At 44.9% G+C, this 22,301-nt stretch overlaps 1 protein-coding gene across 3 annotated transcripts in view; it reads left to right on the forward strand.

Annotated features, from left to right (window-relative positions):
* The window catches only part of KSR2 (kinase suppressor of ras 2), a 329,003-nt gene that overhangs the window by 73,100 nt on the left and 233,602 nt on the right, over positions 1–22,301 (forward strand). For 2 of the 3 annotated variants that reach the window (XM_075568096.1, XM_075568097.1), the window contains exon 3: positions 8,872–9,022. In XM_075568096.1, the coding sequence (XP_075424211.1) occupies positions 8,872–9,022 (151 nt within the window). Of the gene's footprint in view, positions 1–5,538; positions 5,636–8,871; positions 9,023–22,301 lie in introns of those variants that run through there. The other variant, XM_075568098.1, reaches the window with a different exon arrangement.

A 22,301-nucleotide genomic window follows, 5' to 3' on the forward strand; every position in this document is an offset into this window, starting at 1 on the left:
CTGACAGACACTGAGGCCCACACAGCACACTAACAGATACTGAGGCACATACAGCACACTGACAGACACTGAGGCACACAGCACACTGACAGACACTGAGGCACACACAGCACACTGACAGACACTGAGGCACACACAGCACACTGACAGACACTGAGGCACACATTGCACACTGACAGACACTGAGGCACACTGACAGATACTGAGGCACATACCGCACACTGACAGACACTGAGGCACACATTGCACACTGACAGACACTGCGGCACACTGACAGATACTGAGGCACACAGCACACTGACAGACACTGAGGCACACAGCACACTGACAGACACTGAGGCACACACAACACACTGACAGACACTGAGGCACACACAACACACTGACAGACACTGAGGCACACACAACACACTGACAGACACTGAGGCACACTGACAGACACTGAGGCACACTGACAGACTCTGAGGCACACACAGCACACTGACAGACACTGAGGCACACATTGCACACTGACAGACACTGAGGCACACTGACAGACACTGAGGCACACTGACAGACACTGACAGACACTGAGGCACACAGCACACTGACAGACACTGAGGCACACACAGCACACTGACAGACACTGAGGCACACACAACACACTGACAGACACTGAGGCGCACACAACACACTGAGGCACACACAGCACACTGACAGACACTGAGGCGCACACAGCACTGAGGCACACACAACACACTGAGGCGCACACAGCACTGAGGCACACACAACACACTGAGGCACACACAGTACACTGACAGACACTGAGGCACACATAGCACAACTGACAGACACTGAGGCACACAGCACACTGGCACACTGAGGCACACATTGCACACTAACAGACACTGAGGCACACACAGCACACTGACAGACACTGAATCGCAAATAGCACACTGACAGAGCAAACTGTAACTGACGAATTTACACACAAACACGCACAGCATACTGACACTGAAGCACACTGACAAACTGAAACACACATATCAAACTGACACACAAACAACAAACTGACACACAAACACACAAACACACACAGCAAACTGACACCCAAATACACACAGCATACCTTCCCACAGCAGCATAGTAACTTCTCCCCCTGATGTCACAGAGAGCAGAACTCTGCAGCTCTCTGCCTCCGTTTCGCCCCCAGCCTCTGCTGCCTGCTCTCTCCCCCCCAGCCTCTGCTGCTTACTCTCTTCTTCCCCCCCCCCAGCCTCTGCTGCTTACTCTCTTCTTCCCCCCCCCAGCCTCTGCTGCCTACTCTCTTCTTCCCCTCTCCCCAGCCTCTGCTGCCTGATCTCTCCCCCCCAGCCTCTGCTGCTTACTCTCTTCTTCCCCCACCCAGCCTCTGCTGCCTGCTCTCTCCCCCCCAGCCTCTGCTGCCTGCTCTCTTCTTCCCCTCTCCCCAGCCTCTGCTGCCTGCTCTTCTTCCCCCTCCCCTCCCAGCCTCTGCTGCCTGCTCTCTCCCCCCTCCTTCTCCTCGCCGCTCATAGCTCCCGATCCAGCTTTGATGCTGTGAGCACAGGAGTGAGCCTGCCAGCAAGTGGCTGTTAAGGGGACCGGAGGAGGAATGGGGCCCTGACTCCTGTGGTTGTTGGCTAGACTACTGGGCCAAATGTCCCGGCTCTCCCCCCCTGTCTGTGGCAATGAGCGGGGCCCCCAACAGCACGTGCCCCCTGGTCTGTGTATCTGGAAAGGGGTCTGTGTATCAGGGAAAGGGGTCTGTGTATTAGGAAACAGGTCTCTGTATTAGGAAAGGGGTCTGTGTATTGGGAAAGGGACCTACCCCAAAATGGCGCGATTAAGATTACGACATAGACCAGCCTGGAGCGGGCATTATCAGGGCGAGTTGCTACAAAATAACAACTTTACGCCTACATTGTGCCTTTATACATAAAGCCCAAGATGCGAGCAAAATATATTTAATGTAATAAAGACAATTGAGGAAGAAATAACTTTTTCACTGCTAAAGAGCTGTCGTAAAACATGTTTTCCCCCCCAGAAAGCCATTTACACCGGGAGACCTTTGTGCACATGATTAGAAATGAGATGCAGAGCGGGATGGGAATATATTGGGAGTTAGGCTCCTACGGATATTATCTCTCCGAGGGATAAAAATGAAAGATTGCTTATTGGCAAGCTGCACACTTCAGTGCTGCGAGGATACGAGTCTTGGCTTTGAATGGGTTAAGCTGTGACAGAAAATGCCTGATAGGAACTGTCTGGTATTCTTACATATATTCTTGCATGCGGGGGCGTCGTGTTCCAAGTGTCCGTGAGTCCAATCGTGTTCTATTAATCCCTGAAGTTTGTAATGCGTCTGACAATGTGTAGGCAGATAAGGTTTGTAAAGGTCACACTGGTGTGTAGGCAGCATCCTAGTTACTGAAAGCTTTGTAGAGGAGAAGTAAGATCTTAACATTTCTTTATATTACTTAGTGTGAGTGGGAAATTCGTTTTTTCTGAAATTCACTGCGGAGAAGATATAGGCTGGGATTTCTGCGTCTCGCGTTGCGCTTCTCGGGTCTGTTACACTCGGTTCTTTCAGCCACAGCCCATCGGTTGAGAATGCGGTTTCTGCTGCCTCACTTGTCACGAAGCTTGAAGTCCAGGAGAAGACCTCAGAGAAAAGTCCTTGCTGCTGTCTTACGCATATCACATTCTTGCCTCAGTTTGGTTCAATCCAGTAATATTTGATTGAAAATACACAATGAGCCGCTCCATCTTTAAAGTGCAAGCAATGGGAAGTAGGGATAATGTTTTCAATACCTGCAACGAGTCTAAAGTCCAAAATGTTATTTCCACCCCTTTTTGTTCCTGTCCTTCTATAGTCTAAAGGGAGGCAGGCCATACTGTACATCACCTATATTTGCAGTTCCCCACGCTGTCATTGTGTGGGTTAAAGAAGGTCCAGTTGGGCCCGAAAGGTTGTGTTTTCCCAGGTCCAGTAACTCAGTTGTTTTTCCACTCATCTCTATTTATTATATCTCGGTATTTACTTATACACCGTACACAGGGCATATTGTGGTGATCGTCCATGAGGGCCTACCAATGGCATCACCTCCTTGGCTTGCCCTGACTTTGCTCTTCTCTGCGGATTTGTTGGCCGTGAAACTTGTATGTTTGGAGGACTTTGTAACGTGACACCATACAAGAATCCTCCCGAGACACATAGTTATCCTTTTGTTAGAGCCGCGTTCTTGTAGGACAACTATCTCAGTGGGGGGTTATACGCGGCGTAATATTGGAAGGCAGCGCAGGACAGGACAACCAACATTTCAGTAATATCCAGATTCAAGTAAATGTCCGACAATGGCCAAAGCATTGGCTATTTTATCAGGCAGTGAATAAATGGACCCGGGGAGATTGTGTGGTGTAGTGGTTAAAGCGTTCATCTTGAATGCACAAATTTCAGCCTCGGCTGCATACACACACCCGGGGAATTTTTTTTATTATCTTACTTTACCAATTTGTAACAATTAAATAGTTGTTCATTTCTCCCCCTCTCCCCTTTGTAGGTGCACCAGAAATGTGACTCTGTATAACACTTCGGATGTAAAACTGCAATCCCACAAAATGTTAGTTAGCGAGGGGTTCTCCAAAGCCGAGCCCCGTTATTTCAGCTTCAGGAACACCCCAGTTGACAAGAATCTTAGCCGTGTAGTTAGCGGTATAGTTAGCGGCGTAGTTAGTGGCGTAGTTAGCGGCGTAGTTAGCTGTGTAGTTAGCGGCGTAGTTAGCTGTGTAGTTAGCGGCGTAGTTAGCTGTGTAGTTAGCGGCGTAGTTAGCTGTGTAGTTAGCGGTGTAGTTAGCTGTGTAGTTAGCGGCGTAGTTAGTGGCGTAGTTAGCGGCGTAGTTAGCTGTGTAGTTAGCGGCGTAGTTAGCTGTGTAGTTAGCTGCGTAGTTAGCTGTGTAGTTAGCGGCGTAGTTAGCTGTGTAGTTAGCGGCGTAGTTAGCTGTGTAGTTAGCGGCGTAGTTAGCGGTATAGTTAGCGGCGTAGTTAGCTGTGTAGTTAGCGGCGTAGTTAGCTGTGTAGTTAGCGGCGTAGTTAGCGGTATAGTTAGCGGCGTAGTTAGCTGTGTAGTTAGCGGGGTAGTTAGCTGTGTAGTTAGCGGCGTAGTTAGCGGCGTAGTTAGCGGCGTAGTTAGCGGCGTAGTTAGCTGTGTAGTTAGCGGTATAGTTAGCGGCGTAGTTAGCTGTGTAGTTAGCGGCGTAGTTAGCGGCGTAGTTAGCGGTATAGTTAGCGGCGTAGTTAGCGGCGTAGTTAGCGGCGTAGCTAGCTGTGTAGTTAGCGGTATAGTTAGCGGCGTAGTTAGAGGTATAGTTAGCGGCGTAGTTAGCGGCGTAGTTAGCTGTGTAGTTAGCTGTGTAGTTAGCGGTATAGTTAGCGGCGTAGTTAGCTGTGTAGTTAGCGGGGTAGTTAGCGGCGTAGTTAGCGGCGTAGTTAGCTGTGTAGTTAGCTGTGTAGTTAGCGGTATAGTTAGCGGCGTAGTTAGCTGTGTAGTTAGCGGGGTAGTTAGCGGCATAGTTAGCGGCGTAGTTAGCTGTGTAGTTAGCTGGGTAGTTAGCGGGGTAGTTAGCGGCGATCTTGCTGGGGATTTAAATAGACGTTCAATAGGAAGCATTGTGGGTCTTCTATTGCCCTCTTGACCTGTGAGATTTGACCACTATTTTGCTTCCACCAGAGGAAGTTTTAAACCCGGCAAAGTCACCGGTAATTATCTCAGACGGAGCCAGGGGGCCAGGAAGGTGGAAATTGCACAGTTCAGCTTCGGGGAGGGGGTGGGGGGCGGGGGGGGGGGGGGGGGGATTGCTGCTTTGGGAAGGGTTATTGGTTACACTTTGTCTCTTGTACTGAGTTTACCAGAATTAACGCTGTTGCATTCAAAGCTTTGTCACTCTATTACATATAGCTGTTTTGTGCACTATATACAGAAGCTGTATGCATAGATGATGTTTTTTCCATGTAAATTCCCTGGTTGGGGTTTTAATTAGGTATCTTCCAATGAGCTATCTGTCGCCATTGTCCAGGAACGTGTAGTTATCACCATAACGCTGCCCCCCGCGCTGCCCCCCACGCTGCCCCCCGCGCTGCCCCCGCGCTGCCCCCCACGCTGCCCCCCACGCTGCCCCCCGCACTGCCCCCCACGCTGCCACCGCTCTTCCCATTAGCTCTTGAGATTTTGCTTCGGTGCGAGAGCTGATAAGAGCCACTGTAGTAAAGCAATCGTAAGGGTTCTGAGATGTAACAGTTCCACGTAAATTCCATGGTTATATAACCTCTTAAGTTGTGCAGGGCCATCAGTGCTGGCAAATGAAGGGTTTACTAACCCTGTTCAATACCGCAATGTAGATTGGATTTGCAGTAAAGTGAAAGCACTTCACATATAACGCGTTAGCCGGCGCTCCAATCTGTATAATAGATTTAGCAGCCATTGAAATTTAGGACAAAAACTCTAACTTATTGTTTCTCACCCTGGGTGCTGATGTCACCTTAGGAGCCGCCTGCCCCATCAAAAACAAATTGGCGAGTGTGAGTGCCCAGTATCCTAGGGCGTGATTTTGCCGGCTGCGACAGTCACTGACAGGTCAGGTAAGCAGCGACAGCATATACAGCATCTCCATTGCCCCGCGCAAACGCACAAACGCTTCTCCTGGGGAAAGAACGCCTGGGCGCCAGATCTTACATTTTAGGTGCCCGGATTTTTCCAAGTCGGGTTAACTGCTGCTGTATACAAGCTTACGCAGTTTTACAAGCCCCTTCTTCTGATGTTCGGTTTAACCCCTAATCTGCACCCAAGACAGCAGTGGAGTTGAGACTTAACACGTGTACATCTACAGAGAGCTCTCTTGTTCGTCCATTTAACAATATCACAACCTGCAGCTGTAAAAACCCTTTCTGAAAGCCTGAACCGTCTTATCGTGTGGGGTGGCTAAGTGGACATCGCAGCCAGTCCAGGCGTTTACAACAACCATCGACAAATGAAAATCTCACTTGTGAGCACATTCACATGTCTCAGACAGGTGTGCAACCCCACCTTTCACCATTATCGCCCAGCATACAGTGCTTCCACTGCAGCAAGGGATTCTGGGAAATAACATGCAAATGAGCACACAGTGTCACCTTTTGCTTCAAATCCATTTTGACATGGACCCCTATAAGCTTATGCCTGCTGCATTACACAGCTTTTCAGCACAGCCTGGGTTAGGTGCAGAGCCAGTAACCCTACTCACAGACAGCTGTTTTGACCTTTTGGGTCTCATCAGTGGGAGGCTGGTTATACTGGCTATACTGGTTATACTGGTTATACTGGCTTTTTAAAGCACCTTCTTTTTTCTGTACAACTTGGGCAAGTAGAGAGAGTAAAGGGTTAATGGGAGAATGGATGAGTTTAATTATTTATCAGACTGACCAGCCAGGTAACCCCTGCTAATGCATCCAGGTGCTTATTGTTTTGTATTTGCTTAAAACGACTTCCTTTGCTTTGATATAACCAACACATGACATTATTCCCCTCTATATATGTCCGTGTAGAGATACATGTATGTAGCCTAAAGCTTGCATGTAGAGATACATGTATGTAGCCTAAAGCTTGCATGTAGAGATACATGTATGTAGCCTAAAGCTTGCATGTAGAGATACATGTATGTAGCCTAAAGCTTGCATGTAGAGATACATGTATGTTACCCTTCCAGCCCCGGCTGCCTCCTTCTTTTCAGCATTCTAATTAATTTGATCTGATCACTGTAGAAATACTGTTACATTTCTCAATCTGATGCTTGTCTGAGTAGAAACCTCCCGTCTTCCCTTCTCCTTCTCTGGCACTCTGCTACATTTAGCAGCACTACACACACAGTGGCATGTAAGAAACCCAATACATTGTTACAAATGGGATGCGTGTGAACGTAGACAGATGGTGCAAGATTTGGTTATTCCTTTATTAATTACTGTACCTTGCTGTGTCTCATTGTTCTCGAAGCTTTGCAAGCAACTCTGGCAGTAAACAGGCTCAAACAATCTTATTGCCTTAATCTCCCAGGATGGTTTATGTACAGTATGTTATGGGAAAAGCTTCCTTCGCCAACTCTCCAGTACTTAACAGGAGAACGAAGTGTTTGTGTTTCCCTCTGGAGCGGTTAATTACGCATCTGTTAATTATTCACCAGCGCGCTGTCATGGTATTAGGCCTCTGGGAGACATCTTTGCTTTTTTATTCCAGCCTGAGGCTCCTCCAGTTGCTGTACCCCCCCCCCCCCCCCGATTGTAAGAGCCAGGCATAGACTTCCCTAAGGTCTTATTTTCTTCTAATAGTCAGATCTGCGTGTTTTTCCGCCTCGCACAATATTGCTCGCATTTAACCTCTGCGCTGCTGAGGGGGTTTTAACCCTTTGGGTGTCCCAAGATGTAGCGACTGCGGGGTCTGTCACTCCAGGCGAGCCATGTTGTTAGTGGCTACGGCAAGTTTGCGTTCTAGGGGAGATCGCGCTCTGAGCTCCGGACGCAGTCGGTGCTGCCGGGAAGTGGTAGATGAGGACCTCTCCTCTTCCATTTCCTGGTTAAGAGACGCCGTGATCAGGGTTTGCCGGACGGGCTGTGGCACTCTGGTGCCCGCTGATGCCTCCGGCAACCGAAGGGTTAATACATTGCAGAACCCCATCTCTCACGGGTTAATTTTATTAGTTCATATGTTAGGTTCACAGTGTGTGTCTCACGCAGGTGGCCAACTCAAAAGATCTGCGCAGCTTTCCCCGAGCTCGCTGCGCCATGCAGAATGTGGCTTTTTTTTTATTTGCGGAAAAGAAGCAAATCCATCAAAAAACAATTTGCTAAGCATTTCAACTTTGTTTAATAAGCTGACTCCCACCCAGACCATGAAATAGAGATGGGTGGAGAGAGGGGGAGAGAAATCCCTCTTTCGGGGTCTGGATGGGAGATAACTTTGCAACTCTTTCTGCGAATTGATGGTGGAAATGTGCAATTTTGGTTAAATTTGAAGTCCTTAAAAGTTCTGCGAGTTGGTACGCCAAGAATAAAATTTTGTAAAGAAAACTGTTAAAATTAGCATTTTTTTACGTTTCTCACATCTCTATTCTCTGGGCAACTCCGTGCATCTGCTGTTGAGCTATATTCAACAATCTTACGCATATACAGTACTTACAGAGGTAGCTAGTCTCGCGGTCCCCGAAGTCACGTGAAGAAATGCAGAACGCTGCTGCTCTGGGGACCGTGAAAGCAGCGGCTGACAGTGGGATGTCCGCTCTTCCCGAATGGGACCCGCCACTGAGAGATTTCGCGCTGCCGGGTGATGCTGCGGTCAGAATTCTGCGTCCTCCCCGGCAGCGCGTATAGTTACCCAGGCGACATATGTAGGTAGTCAAGATGATTGCCGGCTCAGAACTGACTTCTTAACGGACACGCGTAAAATGATGGTGAGACCCTCTCAGTGGGACATCAGCTAGGGTCCGATGTGGGTTTCCCATGTCACTATTTATTTATTTATAAAATGTGTTACCAGGAAGTAATACATTGAGAGTTACCTCTCGTTTTCACGTATGTCCTGGGCACAGAGTTAAGAGAAATAATACATGGTTACAAATACAGTTACATAAATGAGCAGGGTATACATTATATACAAGACATTGCATGCACAGTTAAAGAAAATATATATTATGGGCGTATGTAACAGTTACAGACCAGATTAAAGTGTGAGACAGCCTTAGGTTTGACTAGCTGACACCAGTGGGGTAAAATGATTTCAGAGTGGGTTGATGAACGGATATGAGGAGATCTATCACTGGGTGACTTATGAAATAACATCTTTATTTCAGGAAATTGACCCCGGGCAGCTGACCTTGGAAAAGCTGCTGGACATGAACGACGAGCAGGTGTGTGAAGCGCTGGGGAAGTTTGGAGGCAGCAGTGAAGAATGCGGACGGTTAAACGCGTCCCTTTCGTGTCTGCGCAGCGTTCATAAGTCAGGTAAGGCCGATGTCTTCTTTCCGTGCCACGAGGAAGCAGGAAACATAATGTTTTCCCAGGGTGGGACGTTTAAATGACAGCTACCTAATATCTTGTGGATATAAATGAAGAAATTGCACAATCTTTAGGTGAAGTCCGTGCAAGTTATTCTGTGCAGCCAACAAAGCCGCTAGTACAGAAAAGCTTTATGGACTTTAGCTGAAATCCACTAAAAGTAGGTAATAAGTAAATATGCTTTATTTAAAGCTGCAGTTCAGCCAATATCCTGCATGTGTGTTTTTTTTTAATAAATCAGTTCTGTAGTAAGAAAAAATACTTTTAGCATTTTCTGTTTTAAAAAAAAAAAAACAACTTTGAAAGACCAATTTTCTTGTAGACCTATTTTAACAAGCATGCTTGTTCCTATAGCAACGATTTACATTCCCCATATTTAAAGATGTCGCCAAACTTTGCTGATCAATAGACGGAGAACGAATTGACCGGCAGCTATGCGTTTTTTTAGGTAATTAGAAATTGCCCACATGAAACTATTAAAGTAAAAAAATTAATTAAAAAAAATAAAAAAAAGACTGAACTGCAGCTTTAATAACACTCTAATACCATATATTGTCTGTTGCAATATATGGCTACAAGAGCACAGAATACAATGCATACTGTACGTTTTCTAATAAAACCTTTATAGGAAACAGAAAACGAACAAGCGCACAACTCATAGTGTATTAGGTTAAACATTGTGTATATTATTGTAACGGTGAGTATCACACGCACAAAATACCAGTTCTTTAAAGCAAAATTCATGTAATTGTGATGTAGTGACATGGGTTACCTCAGCACCACCCGCACCCGGTCCCCCCGAGTGGCGTACGTGTTTCCCGCTGCTGACCTCTGATTAGGGTGGCGGTAGCAGGGTAGGTGGTATGGGGACTTCCAATGTTCCAGGAGGACATGTGCCGGTGGCAGAGGGAGAGGAGGACGTCAGCCAGCAAGAGAAGGAGGACAGCAGGCGGTGGTGAATGGAGAGAAGGATGGCAATCGGTGGCAGCGGAAGAAGGGGATCATGTGAGCGGAGCAGGAGTGGCACAGGAGGTCGGCCGGGGAGGAGCGCGCTGTAGCAGCGGCAGGCACCGGAAGTCAGAGGAGAAAACATTCGGGTCAGGCCTCTGGGGCGTGCTCCTCCCCAGCCGTCCTCCTGTGCCACTCCTGCTCCGCTCAATAGGTCCTCTTTTTCCGCCGGCACCGGCTGCCGTCCTGCACTCCCTCCGCCGCCGGCTGACGTCCTTCTCCTCTCCCTCCGCCGCCGTCTCCTCTCCTCCTCTTCCGCTGCCCCCCAAACCTACCCTGCCATATAATGTTTATTTTTTCGGATACCCGGTATTTTTTAAGACCTGGTACATCATTACCAAGGATGTTGAATACGAGTGAACCTCACTCCATAAAAGGTACAGAGGAAAGTCCAATAACAGTCCACAGCCTTTGCTTTGGTCTGTGGACTGTTATTGAACTGTCCTCTGTACCCTTTACGAGTGAGGTATCGAGAGCGGCGATCGATGCTTGTGCAAGAAATGTTATAATCTTTGGAAGACCAGTGGAGTCTCTATTATTGATCTATTTGTGGCTCCACATCCAGCGGGACGATTGTTGCGGTGCACCCTTGGCGGTTTGTTACCTGGTATTGTGAGTGCACCTATATTGGACTATAGATCCCTGAGGGACACCACAAATCAGCGGGATTGTGTTTGAAGAATTCACTTTGAGGGTGATTTTCTGACTACGGTCACTAAGAGAGGACTGGAACCAGTCTAGCACTTTACCTCTCAACCCAACATCCGATTCAAGTCTGGTCAGCAGAAGTGTGATCGATTTGTATGGAAAGCCACGCTCAGATCGAGAAGGATCAGAGCAGCGGCGCCCCCTTGTCTCAAGTGTTGAGCAGGAAGTCAGTGACACCTATCGGGGGCGTCTCAGTGCTGAGCAGGAAGTCAGTGACACGTATCGGGGGCGTCTCAGGACTGAGCAGGAAGTCAGTGACACCTATCGGGGGCGTCTCAGTGCTGAGCAGGAAGTCAGTGACACGTATCGGGGGTGTCTCAGTGCTGAGCAGGAAGTCAGTGACACGTATCGGGGGTGTCTCAGTGCTGAGCAGGAAGTCAGTGACACCTATCGGGGGCGTCTCGGTGCTGGGCAGGAAGTCAGTGACATGTATCGGGGGCGTCTCAGGGCTGAGCAGGAAGTCAGTGACACCTATCGGGGGCTCTCAGGGCTGAGCAGGAAGTCAGTGACACCTATCGGCGGCGTCTCGGTGCTGAGCAGGAAGTCAGTGACACCTATCGGGGGCTCTCAGGGCTGAGCAGGAAGTCAGTGACACCTATCGGGGGCGTCTCGGTGCTGAGCAGGAAGTCAGTGACACCTATCGGGGGCTCTCAGGGCTGAGCAGGAAGTCAGTGACACCTATCGGGGGCGTCTCAGGACTGAGCAGGAAGTCAGTGACACCTATCGGGGGCGTCTCAGGGCTGAGCAGGAAGTCAGTGACACCTATCAGGGGCGTCTCAGTGCTGAGCAGGAAGTCAGTGACACCTATCAGGGGCGTCTCAGGACTGAGCAGGAAGTCAGTGACACCTATCGGGGGCGTCTCAGTGCTGAGCAGGAAGTCAGTGACACCTATCGGGGGCGTCTCAGTGCTGAGCAGGAAGTCAGTGACACCTATCGGGGGCTCTCAGGGCTGAGCAGGAAGTCAGTGACACGTATCGGGGGCTCTCAGGGCTGAGCAGGAAGTCAGTGACACGTATCGGGGGTGTCTCAGTGCTGAGCAGGAAGTCAGTGACACCTATCGGGGGCGTCTCAGGACTGGGCAGGAAGTCAGTGACACCTATCGGAGGCGTCTCGGTGCTGGGCAGGAAGTCAGTGACACCTATCGGGGGCGTCTCAGGGCTGAGCAGGAAGTCAGTGACACCTATCGGGGGGCATCTCAGTGCTGAGTAGGAAGTCAGTGACACGTATCGGGGGCGTCTCAGGGCTGAGCAGGAAGTCAGTGACACCTATCGGGGGCGTCTCAGGGCTGAGCAGGAAGTCAGTGACACCTATCGGGGGCTCTCAGGGCTGAGCAGGAAGTCAGTGACACCTATCGGGGGCTCTCAGGGCTGAGCAGGAAGTCAGTGACACCTATCGGGGGCGTCTCAGGGTTGAGCAGGAAGTCAGTGACACCTATCGGGGGCGTCTCAGGGCTGAGCAGGAAGTCAGTGACACCTATCGGGGGCGTCTCAGGGCTGAGCAGGAAGTCAGTGACACCTATCGGAGGCGTCTCAGTGCTGAGCAGGAAGTCAGTGACACCTATCGGGGGCGTCTCAGGGCTGAGCAGGAAGTCAGTGACACCTATCGGGGGCGTCTCAGGGTTGAGCAGGAAGTCAGTGACACCTATCAGGGGCGTCTCAGTGCTGAGCAGGAAGTCAGTGACACCTATCAGGGGCGTCTCAGGACTGAGCAGGAAGTCAGTGACACCTATCGGGGGCGTCTCGGTGCTGGGCAGGAAGTCAGTGACACCTATCAGGGGCGTCTCAGGGCTGAGCAGGAAGTCAGTGACACCTATCGGGGGCGTCTCAGTGCTGAGCAGGAAGTCAGTGACACCTATCGGGGGCGTCTCAGTGCTGAGCAGGAAGTCAGTGACACCTATCAGGGGCGTCTCAGTGCTGAGCAGGAAGTCAGTGACACCTATCAGGGGCGTTTCAGGGCTGAGCAGGAAGTCAGTGACACGTATCGGGGGCGTCTCAGGGCTGAGCAGGAAGTCGGTGACACCTATCGGGCGTTTCAGGGCTGAGCAGGAAGTCAGTGACACCTATCGGGCGTTTCAGGGCTGAGCAGGAAGTCAGTGACATGTATCGGGGGCGTCTCAGTGCTGAGCAGGAAGTCAGTGACACCTATCGGGGGCTCTCAGTGCTGGGCAGGAAGTCAGTGACACCTATCGGGGGCGTCTCAGGGCTGAGCAGGAAGTCAGTGACACCTATCGGGGGCTCTCAGGGCTGAGCAGGAAGTCAGTGACACCTATCGGGGGCTCTCAGGGCTGAGCAGGAAGTCAGTGACACCTATCGGGGGCTCTCAGGACTGAGCAGGAAGTCAGTGACACCTATCGGGGGCGTCTCAGTGCTGAGCAGGAAGTCAGTGACACCTATCGGGGGCGTCTCAGGGCTGAGCAGGAAGTCAGTGACACCTATCGGGGGCGTCTCAGGGCTGAGCAGGAAGTCAGTGACACCTATCGGGGGCGTCTCAGTGCTGAGCAGGAAGTCAGTGACACCTATCGGGGGCGTCTCAGGGCTGAGCAGGAAGTCAGTGACACCTATCGGGGGCTCTCAGGGCTGGGCAGGAAGTCAGTGACACCTATCAGGGGCGTCTCAGGGCTGTAATTTTTTCGATACACAGATTGGTGGGAATCCAACTAATTAAATCGGGTTAGGCTGTTCACCAACGGTTTCAGGTCTAGTTTTTCAATGATTTTAGCCAGAAATTGAATATTAGAAACGGGCCGGTACTTATCCGTGTTCAGTGGATGGAGAGGTGTAATAAATGTTTCATTTAGTGAGACTGGTAAAAAGGCTGAAGACAATGAGAGGTTTGCAATTTCGAGAATGAAAGGGGCCAGATGTAACACTGCTTCCTTTATTAGCCAGGCTGGGCAAGGGTCCCCTGGACAGCAGATGGTTTGATCCCTCTGATCGTGGTAAGGAGATTGTCCATAGTGATAGATTGGAAGGTGCTCCACCTAGTTTTATTCGGTTCGACTGTGAAAATATCAGGTTTGTGATCGGACAGTTGTGTGGCTGAAATTTGATTCTGAATTTTTGAAACTTTAGAGGAGAAAGTCTGTTGGAAAGTATGTGGTGGAATTTCTACAGGACTTGAGGTCTTGTTTAAACAGGCCGACTCAAGCAAAGAGTGGAGGAGTTTGAATAAATCCTGCGTATTATTACTGGAGTTTTTGATCTGTGAGGCCAAATAATGTTTTTTTGTTCTTAATAACGGCTTTGAAATAATTTTTCCTTATATGTCTGAGATCGGTAAGGTTAGAGGGCCTTTTATCTTTAGCCCATTGCTTTTATGCCAAACACAGAGTAGATCTCTAGATTCTTAACTCTTGAGAAAACCAAAGCTTGCCTTTATATTGTTTGTGGGATAGTAATTTTTGGAGCAATAATAACAAGAGCAGCAGTAGCTGCGATATTGAACACCAACGTGAGAGAGGAAGTATTGGGGACAGGGTGGGGGGATGTAAGACTTTCTAAAATGCTTAGCAGAAATACTAGGGTCCATATCTTTTTGTACTCTGGCTAACACTTTTGGTTGATTTGGAGGTAATATCTAGCAAGTGCAGGATAAATTCAATGAAGGCACGCTCCGACCAACCCAGGATATGTACTGTACTTGAATTTATCGGTACTATTCCATAAGACCACTTTTGGCTTCCGAGGACACAGAGTAAACGGGCAATAACCTGTCTCTTGGTGCTGAAAGTTGTCGTAGGGAGTCGCGCCACATAGTAGATATGGGCCCAAATCTTTTACGGAAGTCATCCGTAGAATTTCAGTGTCTTACAGTATAGGCGGGTGTCGAAAAAAGTCCATCTCAATTATAGAGGAAATGCAGTTAATGATCTCTCTCACTTAAGGTAAACTATGTCACACTCTTCTTCAGGAAACTATGAAAATAAGCCAAGTGTTGTTCAATAGAGTTTTATCCTTTCTATTTATTAAACATACTGTAGTAGAAAATGTAAGATAAGCACAATCACAGGGACCCTACGCACCCTAATCAAAATGCGTGTTTCAATGGAGTGAAACCTTGACACAGTCCCGAGAAACGTGTTGATAAATATATTAATACTCATTGAACACTTTGCTGCCAGGAAATTGCATTGCACAGCGATTATAGGCTGTAGCAATGTCTACCATGAAGCTTTCTATTTTGTTGACTTTGCTGCATGAGTGTCATGCATCCTTTCTTCCTCTAGAGGGCAGTAATAATCCATCATAAAAAGAATGATGGCGCTTTATATTCCGTGCCAGAGTGTGTACAGCGTATTATTGCATTAATCCAGGGGGGTCTCAACTCGTGTCTTCAAGACCCCCAAACAGGTCAGATTTTCAGGATATCCCAGCTTCAGCACAGGTGGCTCAATCAGTGGCTCAGTCCTGAGCCACTGATTAAGCCACCTGTGCTGAAACAACAGGGACTGTTTGAGCCACCTGTGCTGAAGCTGAGATCCTGAAAACCTGACCTGTTGGGGGGTCTTGAGGTCTGGAGTTGAGGACCTCTGCATTAATCCCTTCAGTTGTGATTCACAGTGGATGGGGGAGGGGAGGGGGAGAGTTTTACCTTTAATGTCAACTTTAATTTGATTGCAAGCTCTTCAGGGCAGGAGTTCTCTTTTCTCAAGGAGCTGGCTTATACATTTACTCTTATTAAGATCAGAAGTGTTGTATGTACATTAATAATATGTTAGCGTACACGAGGGGGAGAAATCTTTCCGACAAATTGATAAGGTCTGATGATAAGAAATATCAGTATACACATCAGGGAAAGCCAGGGAATGACAGAGGCTGTAATCGCTCTATATATATATATATATATATATATATATATAGTCTCTGCACCGGAGATACTTTTTGTCATCCTCGTACTGGTAACAATATTAAAATAAAACATAGGATCACGTGTAGATCTACACATGTTGTATATTTTATTAAGTGCCCATGTGGGCTCCTATATGTCGGCAAAACAACAGCGCTTTATAGAGCATAAGAGCGTCATTAAGAAGGGTACAGAGCCCACGGTACTTGTACAACATTGCGTACAACACAAGCCCCCTGTATCAGCGATGAGGATAATGAGAATTGTGACAGTACCACGGCGTAGAGGTGCCACAGACAGGGATACAGCTTTACTCAGACGGGAGGCGTATTGGATACACTTTTTGCGGACGTCTAATGGAGGTGCACTCAACGAACAGTTAAACTTAAAATGTTTTCTCGGCTATTTTGCCGGTACAGATACTGGAAGCTCTATTTTTGATTTTGGGATATCTTCTTATTATTTTTATAATAATTTGTTTTATCCCTGTAGGCGGACGCTCACAGAGGTATACAAGGGAGACTGGTTATGGTGAAATTAAATAATGCTTTTATTGCGCCCGTTTCCTTAACATCAGGAAACCATCCAAACAAAGGGTAAACAAAGCTTCAATTCACTTGGGAGTATTTCTAGTGAAATACTATGCAATCCACCACTCCCTTTAGATAAGCATATCTCCCAGCCCCAAACATATAGCATGAAATGAACAGATATAAAAAGTCTTGTAAATGAAAGTCTTATCTGTTTGTAGGGCTGCTGTAGGGGAAGCTTCTCTGCTCTCTTGGAACCGCACCCTTGTGTGCATAGGAAATATCAGGCTTCAGCTTAGAAGTTTCCCCTGTGTCTTGAAAGCAGCTCTGCTGTTTCTTCTGGCAGGGCTCAAGACAAGTGTCCCCATGTCAGTCTCACAAGTTGTGAGAGTCAAGGTCAATCTCTCTTCCTGTCTCAAAAGACAGGCTTTTCTAAGCAATCTAATCAGGCAGGTGGTGTTTGTTAATTGACTACCAGCAGTTAACCACCACACTGCTGGATTAGAGGCACATTACCTGAACAGGGATAACTCCCCTGTTACAATCCCCAAGACACTTCTTTCTGTTTGTTTGTTTGTTAATGTAGTATAGTTTGTCTTTTGGGTTCTATTTAATGTAGAGAAGCACTACCTTTTCCCCACTTATCGATGCATGTACTGTACTGCAATCATCATATACGTGCATAACTGATGTAAATAACACATTTGTAACAGGCTCTATAGTCTCCCCGCTTGCGCACAGCTTCGGTACAGGTAGGGAGCCGGTATTGCTGTTCAGGACGTGCTGACGCATGCGCGAGCTGCCATTTGCCTATTGGGCGATATGTCTTTACTCGCGAGTGTACTTAAAGTGAGTGTCCTTAAACCGGGGTATGCCTGTATTCTCTTACAAGTTACATTTAACGATGAAAATAATAAAATAAGAGTGTCATATATATTTCAATTCTATAGTAATGACTGATACAGTATACATGAGGAAGAGACCTACACTACAGCTGTCCTTGCCTATAGGAATGACTGATACAGTATACATGAGGAAGAGACCTATACATGAGGATACCTACACTACAGCTGTCCTTACCTATAGTATGTTTATTTCACAATATTGTTATTGTATTTCACTCCCCATTTTACTAGACTACAGAAATAGGTGATAATAATATTATTATAATAGATTAATTTCATCTATGAATTATTCTGTTGTTAGTCCGGAAAAAAGGTATCACAAGCCGCCAAAAAAATCTACACGTTTCCAACATCTTCTAAAACTCTGAACGATAAATCATTTGTGAGACATAAATCATTTTTTAATGATGAAAAATCCCTGAGGAATCCTGTTCATTTGTTTCAGTTTGTCCTGACGCGCGGGGGCTGCAGGGGGCGTCTCACTCTGTGATGCTAGGGAAGTGCATCCTGACGCGCGGGGGCTGCAGGGCGTCTCACTCTGTGATGCTAGGGAAGTGCATCCTGACGCGCGGGGGCTGCAGGGGGTCTCACTCTGTGATGCTAGGGAAGTGCATCCTGACGCGCGGGGGCTGCAGGGGGTCTCACTCTGTGATGCTAGGGAAGTGCATCCTGACGCGCGGGGGCTGCAGGGGGTCTCACTCTGTGATGCTAGGGAAGTGCATCCTGACGCGCGGGGGCTGCAGGGGGTCTCACTCTGTGATGCTAGGGAAGTGCATCCTGACGCGCGGGGGCTGCAGGGGGTCTCACTCTGGGATGCTAGGGAAGTGCATCCTGACACGCGGGGGCTGCAGGGGGTCTCACTCTGTGATGCTAGGGAAGTGCATCCTGACGCGCGGGGGCTGCAGGGGGTCTCACTCTGTGATGCTAGGGCAGTGCAAGTGCAAGCTCTCTCTCTCCCTCTCTCCCTCTCTCCCTCTCTCCCTCTCTCCCTCTCTCCCTCTCTCCCTCTCTTCCTCTCTCCTCAACGTTTCAGCCCCCAACGGAGACGTTGTCAAGAGCAATAGGAAAATAAATTGTTGGCAACTATTGACGACTACATTATTACTAAGCGGTTATACTAAGCATTATTACTAAGCAGTTATACTAAGCATTATTACTAAGCGGTTATACTAAGCATTATTACTAAGCAGTTATACTAAGCATTATTACTAAGCAGTTATACTAAGCGGTTATACTTAGCATTATTACTAAGCGATTATACTAAGCATTATTACTAAGCGGTTATACTAAGCATTATTACTAAGCGGTTATACTAAGCATTATTACTAAGCGGTTATACTAAGCATTATTACTAAGCAGTTATACTAAGAGGTTATACTAAGCATTATTACTAAGCAGTTATACTAAGCAGTTATACTAAGCATTATTACTAAGCAGTTATACTAAGCGGTTATACTAAGCATTATTACTAAGCGGTTATACTAAGCATTATTACTAAGCATTATTACTAAGCAGTTATACTAAGCGGTTATACTAAGCATTATTACTAAGCATTATTACTAAGCATTATTACTAAGCAGTTATACTAAGCATTATTACTAAGCAGTTATACTAAGCGGTTATACTAAGCATTATTACTAAGCAGTTATACTAAGCGGTTATACTTAGCATTATTACTAAGCGATTATACTAAGCATTATTACTAAGCATTATTACTAAGCGGTTATACTAAGCATTATTACTAAGCGGTTATACTAAGCATTATTACTAAGCAGTTATACTAAGCGGTTATACTAAGCATTATTACTAAGCGGTTATACTAAGCAGTTATACTAAGCAGTTATACTAAGCATTATTACTAAGCAGTTATACTAAGCAGTTATACTAAGCATTATTACTAAGCAGTTATACTAAGCGGTTATACTAAGCATTATTACTAAGCGGTTATACTAAGCATTATTACTAAGCATTATTACTAAGCAGTTATACTAAGCGGTTATACTAAGCATTATTACTAAGCATTATTACTAAGCATTATTACTAAGCAGTTATACTAAGCGGTTATACTAAGCATTATTACTAAGCGGTTATACTAAGCATTATTACTAAGCGGTTATACTAAGCATTATTACTAAGCGGTTATACTAAGCATTATTACTAAGCAGTTATACTAAGCGGTTATACTAAGCATTATTACTAAGCAGTTATACTAAGCATTATTACTAAGCAGTTATACTAAGCGGTTATACTAAGCATTATTACTAAGCAGTTATACTAAGCGGTTATACTAAGCATTATTACTAAGCAGTTATACTAAGCGGTTATACTAAGCAGTTATACTAAGCATTATTACTAAGCAGTTATACTAAGCGGTTATACTAAGCATTATTACTAAGCAGTTATACTAAGCATTATTACTAAGCAGTTATACTAAGCGGTTATACTAAGCATTATTACTAAGCAGTTATACTAAGCATTATTACTAAGCAGTTATACTAAGCATTATTACTAGGCGGTTATACTAAGCATTATTACTAAGCAGTTATACTAAGCATTATTACTAAGCAGTTATACTAAGCGGTTATACTTAGCATTATTACTAAGCGATTATACTAAGCATTATTACTAAGCGGTTATACTAAGCATTATTACTAAGCGGTTATACTAAGCATTATTACTAAGCGGTTATACTAAGCATTATTACTAAGCAGTTATACTAAGCGGTTATACTAAGCATTATTACTAAGCGGTTATACTAAGCAGTTATACTAAGCAGTTATACTAAGCATTATTACTAAGCAGTTATACTAAGCAGTTATACTAAGCATTATTACTAAGCAGTTATACTAAGCGGTTATACTAAGCATTATTACTAAGCGGTTATACTAAGCATTATTACTAAGCATTATTACTAAGCAGTTATACTAAGCGGTTATACTAAGCATTATTACTAAGCATTATTACTAAGCAGTTATACTAAGCATTATTACTAAGCAGTTATACTAAGCGGTTATACTAAGCATTATTACTAAGCAGTTATACTAAGCGGTTATACTTAGCATTATTACTAAGCGATTATACTAAGCATTATTACTAAGCGGTTATACTAAGCATTATTACTAAGCGGTTATACTAAGCATTATTACTAAGCGGTTATACTAAGCATTATTACTAAGCAGTTATACTAAGCGGTTATACTAAGCATTATTACTAAGCGGTTATACTAAGCAGTTATACTAAGCAGTTATACTAAGCATTATTACTAAGCAGTTATACTAAGCAGTTATACTAAGCATTATTACTAAGCAGTTATACTAAGCGGTTATACTAAGCATTATTACTAAGCGGTTATACTAAGCATTATTACTAAGCATTATTACTAAGCAGTTATACTAAGCGGTTATACTAAGCATTATTACTAAGCATTATTACTAAGCATTATTACTAAGCAGTTATACTAAGCGGTTATACTAAGCATTATTACTAAGCGGTTATACTAAGCATTATTACCAAGCGGTTATACTAAGCATTATTACTAAGCGGTTATACTAAGCATTATTACTAAGCAGTTATACTAAGCGGTTATACTAAGCATTATTACTAAGCAGTTATACTAAGCATTATTACTAAGCAGTTATACTAAGCGGTTATACTAAGCATTATTACTAAGCAGTTGTACTAAGCGGTTATACTAAGCATTATTACTAAGCAGTTATACTAAGCGGTTATACTAAGCAGTTATACTAAGCATTATTACTAAGCAGTTATACTAAGCGGTTATACTAAGCATTATTACTAAGCAGTTATACTAAGCAGTTATACTAAGCATTATTACTAAGCAGTTATACTAAGCGGTTATACTAAGCATTATTACTAAGCAGTTATACTAAGCATTATTACTAAGCAGTTATACTAAGCGGTTATACTAAGCATTATTACTAAGCAGTTATACTAAGCATTATTACTAAGCAGTTATACTAAGCAGTTATACTAAGCATTATTACTAAGCAGTTATACTAAGCGGTTATACTAAGCATTATTACTAAGCAGTTATACTAAGCATTATTACTAAGCAGTTATACTAAGCATTATTACTAGGCGGTTATACTAAGCATTATTACTAAGCAGTTATACTAAGCATTATTACTAAGCAGTTATACTAAGCGGTTATACTTAGCATTATTACTAAGCGATTATACTAAGCATTATTACTAAGCGGTTATACTAAGCATTATTACTAAGCGGTTATACTAAGCATTATTACTAAGCGGTTATACTAAGCATTATTACTAAGCAGTTATACTAAGCGGTTATACTAAGCATTATTACTAAGCGGTTATACTAAGCAGTTATACTAAGCAGTTATACTAAGCATTATTACTAAGCAGTTATACTAAGCAGTTATACTAAGCATTATTACTAAGCAGTTATACTAAGCGGTTATACTAAGCATTATTACTAAGCGGTTATACTAAGCATTATTACTAAGCATTATTACTAAGCAGTTATACTAAGCGGTTATACTAAGCATTATTACTAAGCATTATTACTAAGCAGTTATACTAAGCATTATTACTAAGCAGTTATACTAAGCGGTTATACTAAGCATTATTACTAAGCAGTTATACTAAGCGGTTATACTTAGCATTATTACTAAGCGATTATACTAAGCATTATTACTAAGCGGTTATACTAAGCATTATTACTAAGCGGTTATACTAAGCATTATTACTAAGCGGTTATACTAAGCATTATTACTAAGCAGTTATACTAAGCGGTTATACTAAGCATTATTACTAAGCGGTTATACTAAGCAGTTATACTAAGCAGTTATACTAAGCATTATTACTAAGCAGTTATACTAAGCAGTTATACTAAGCATTATTACTAAGCAGTTATACTAAGCGGTTATACTAAGCATTATTACTAAGCGGTTATACTAAGCATTATTACTAAGCATTATTACTAAGCAGTTATACTAAGCGGTTATACTAAGCATTATTACTAAGCATTATTACTAAGCATTATTACTAAGCAGTTATACTAAGCGGTTATACTAAGCATTATTACTAAGCGGTTATACTAAGCATTATTACCAAGCGGTTATACTAAGCATTATTACTAAGCGGTTATACTAAGCATTATTACTAAGCAGTTATACTAAGCGGTTATACTAAGCATTATTACTAAGCAGTTATACTAAGCATTATTACTAAGCAGTTATACTAA

This window comes from Ascaphus truei, chromosome 13 (assembly GCF_040206685.1).
Source record: "Ascaphus truei isolate aAscTru1 chromosome 13, aAscTru1.hap1, whole genome shotgun sequence".
NCBI lineage: Eukaryota > Metazoa > Chordata > Amphibia > Anura > Ascaphidae > Ascaphus > Ascaphus truei.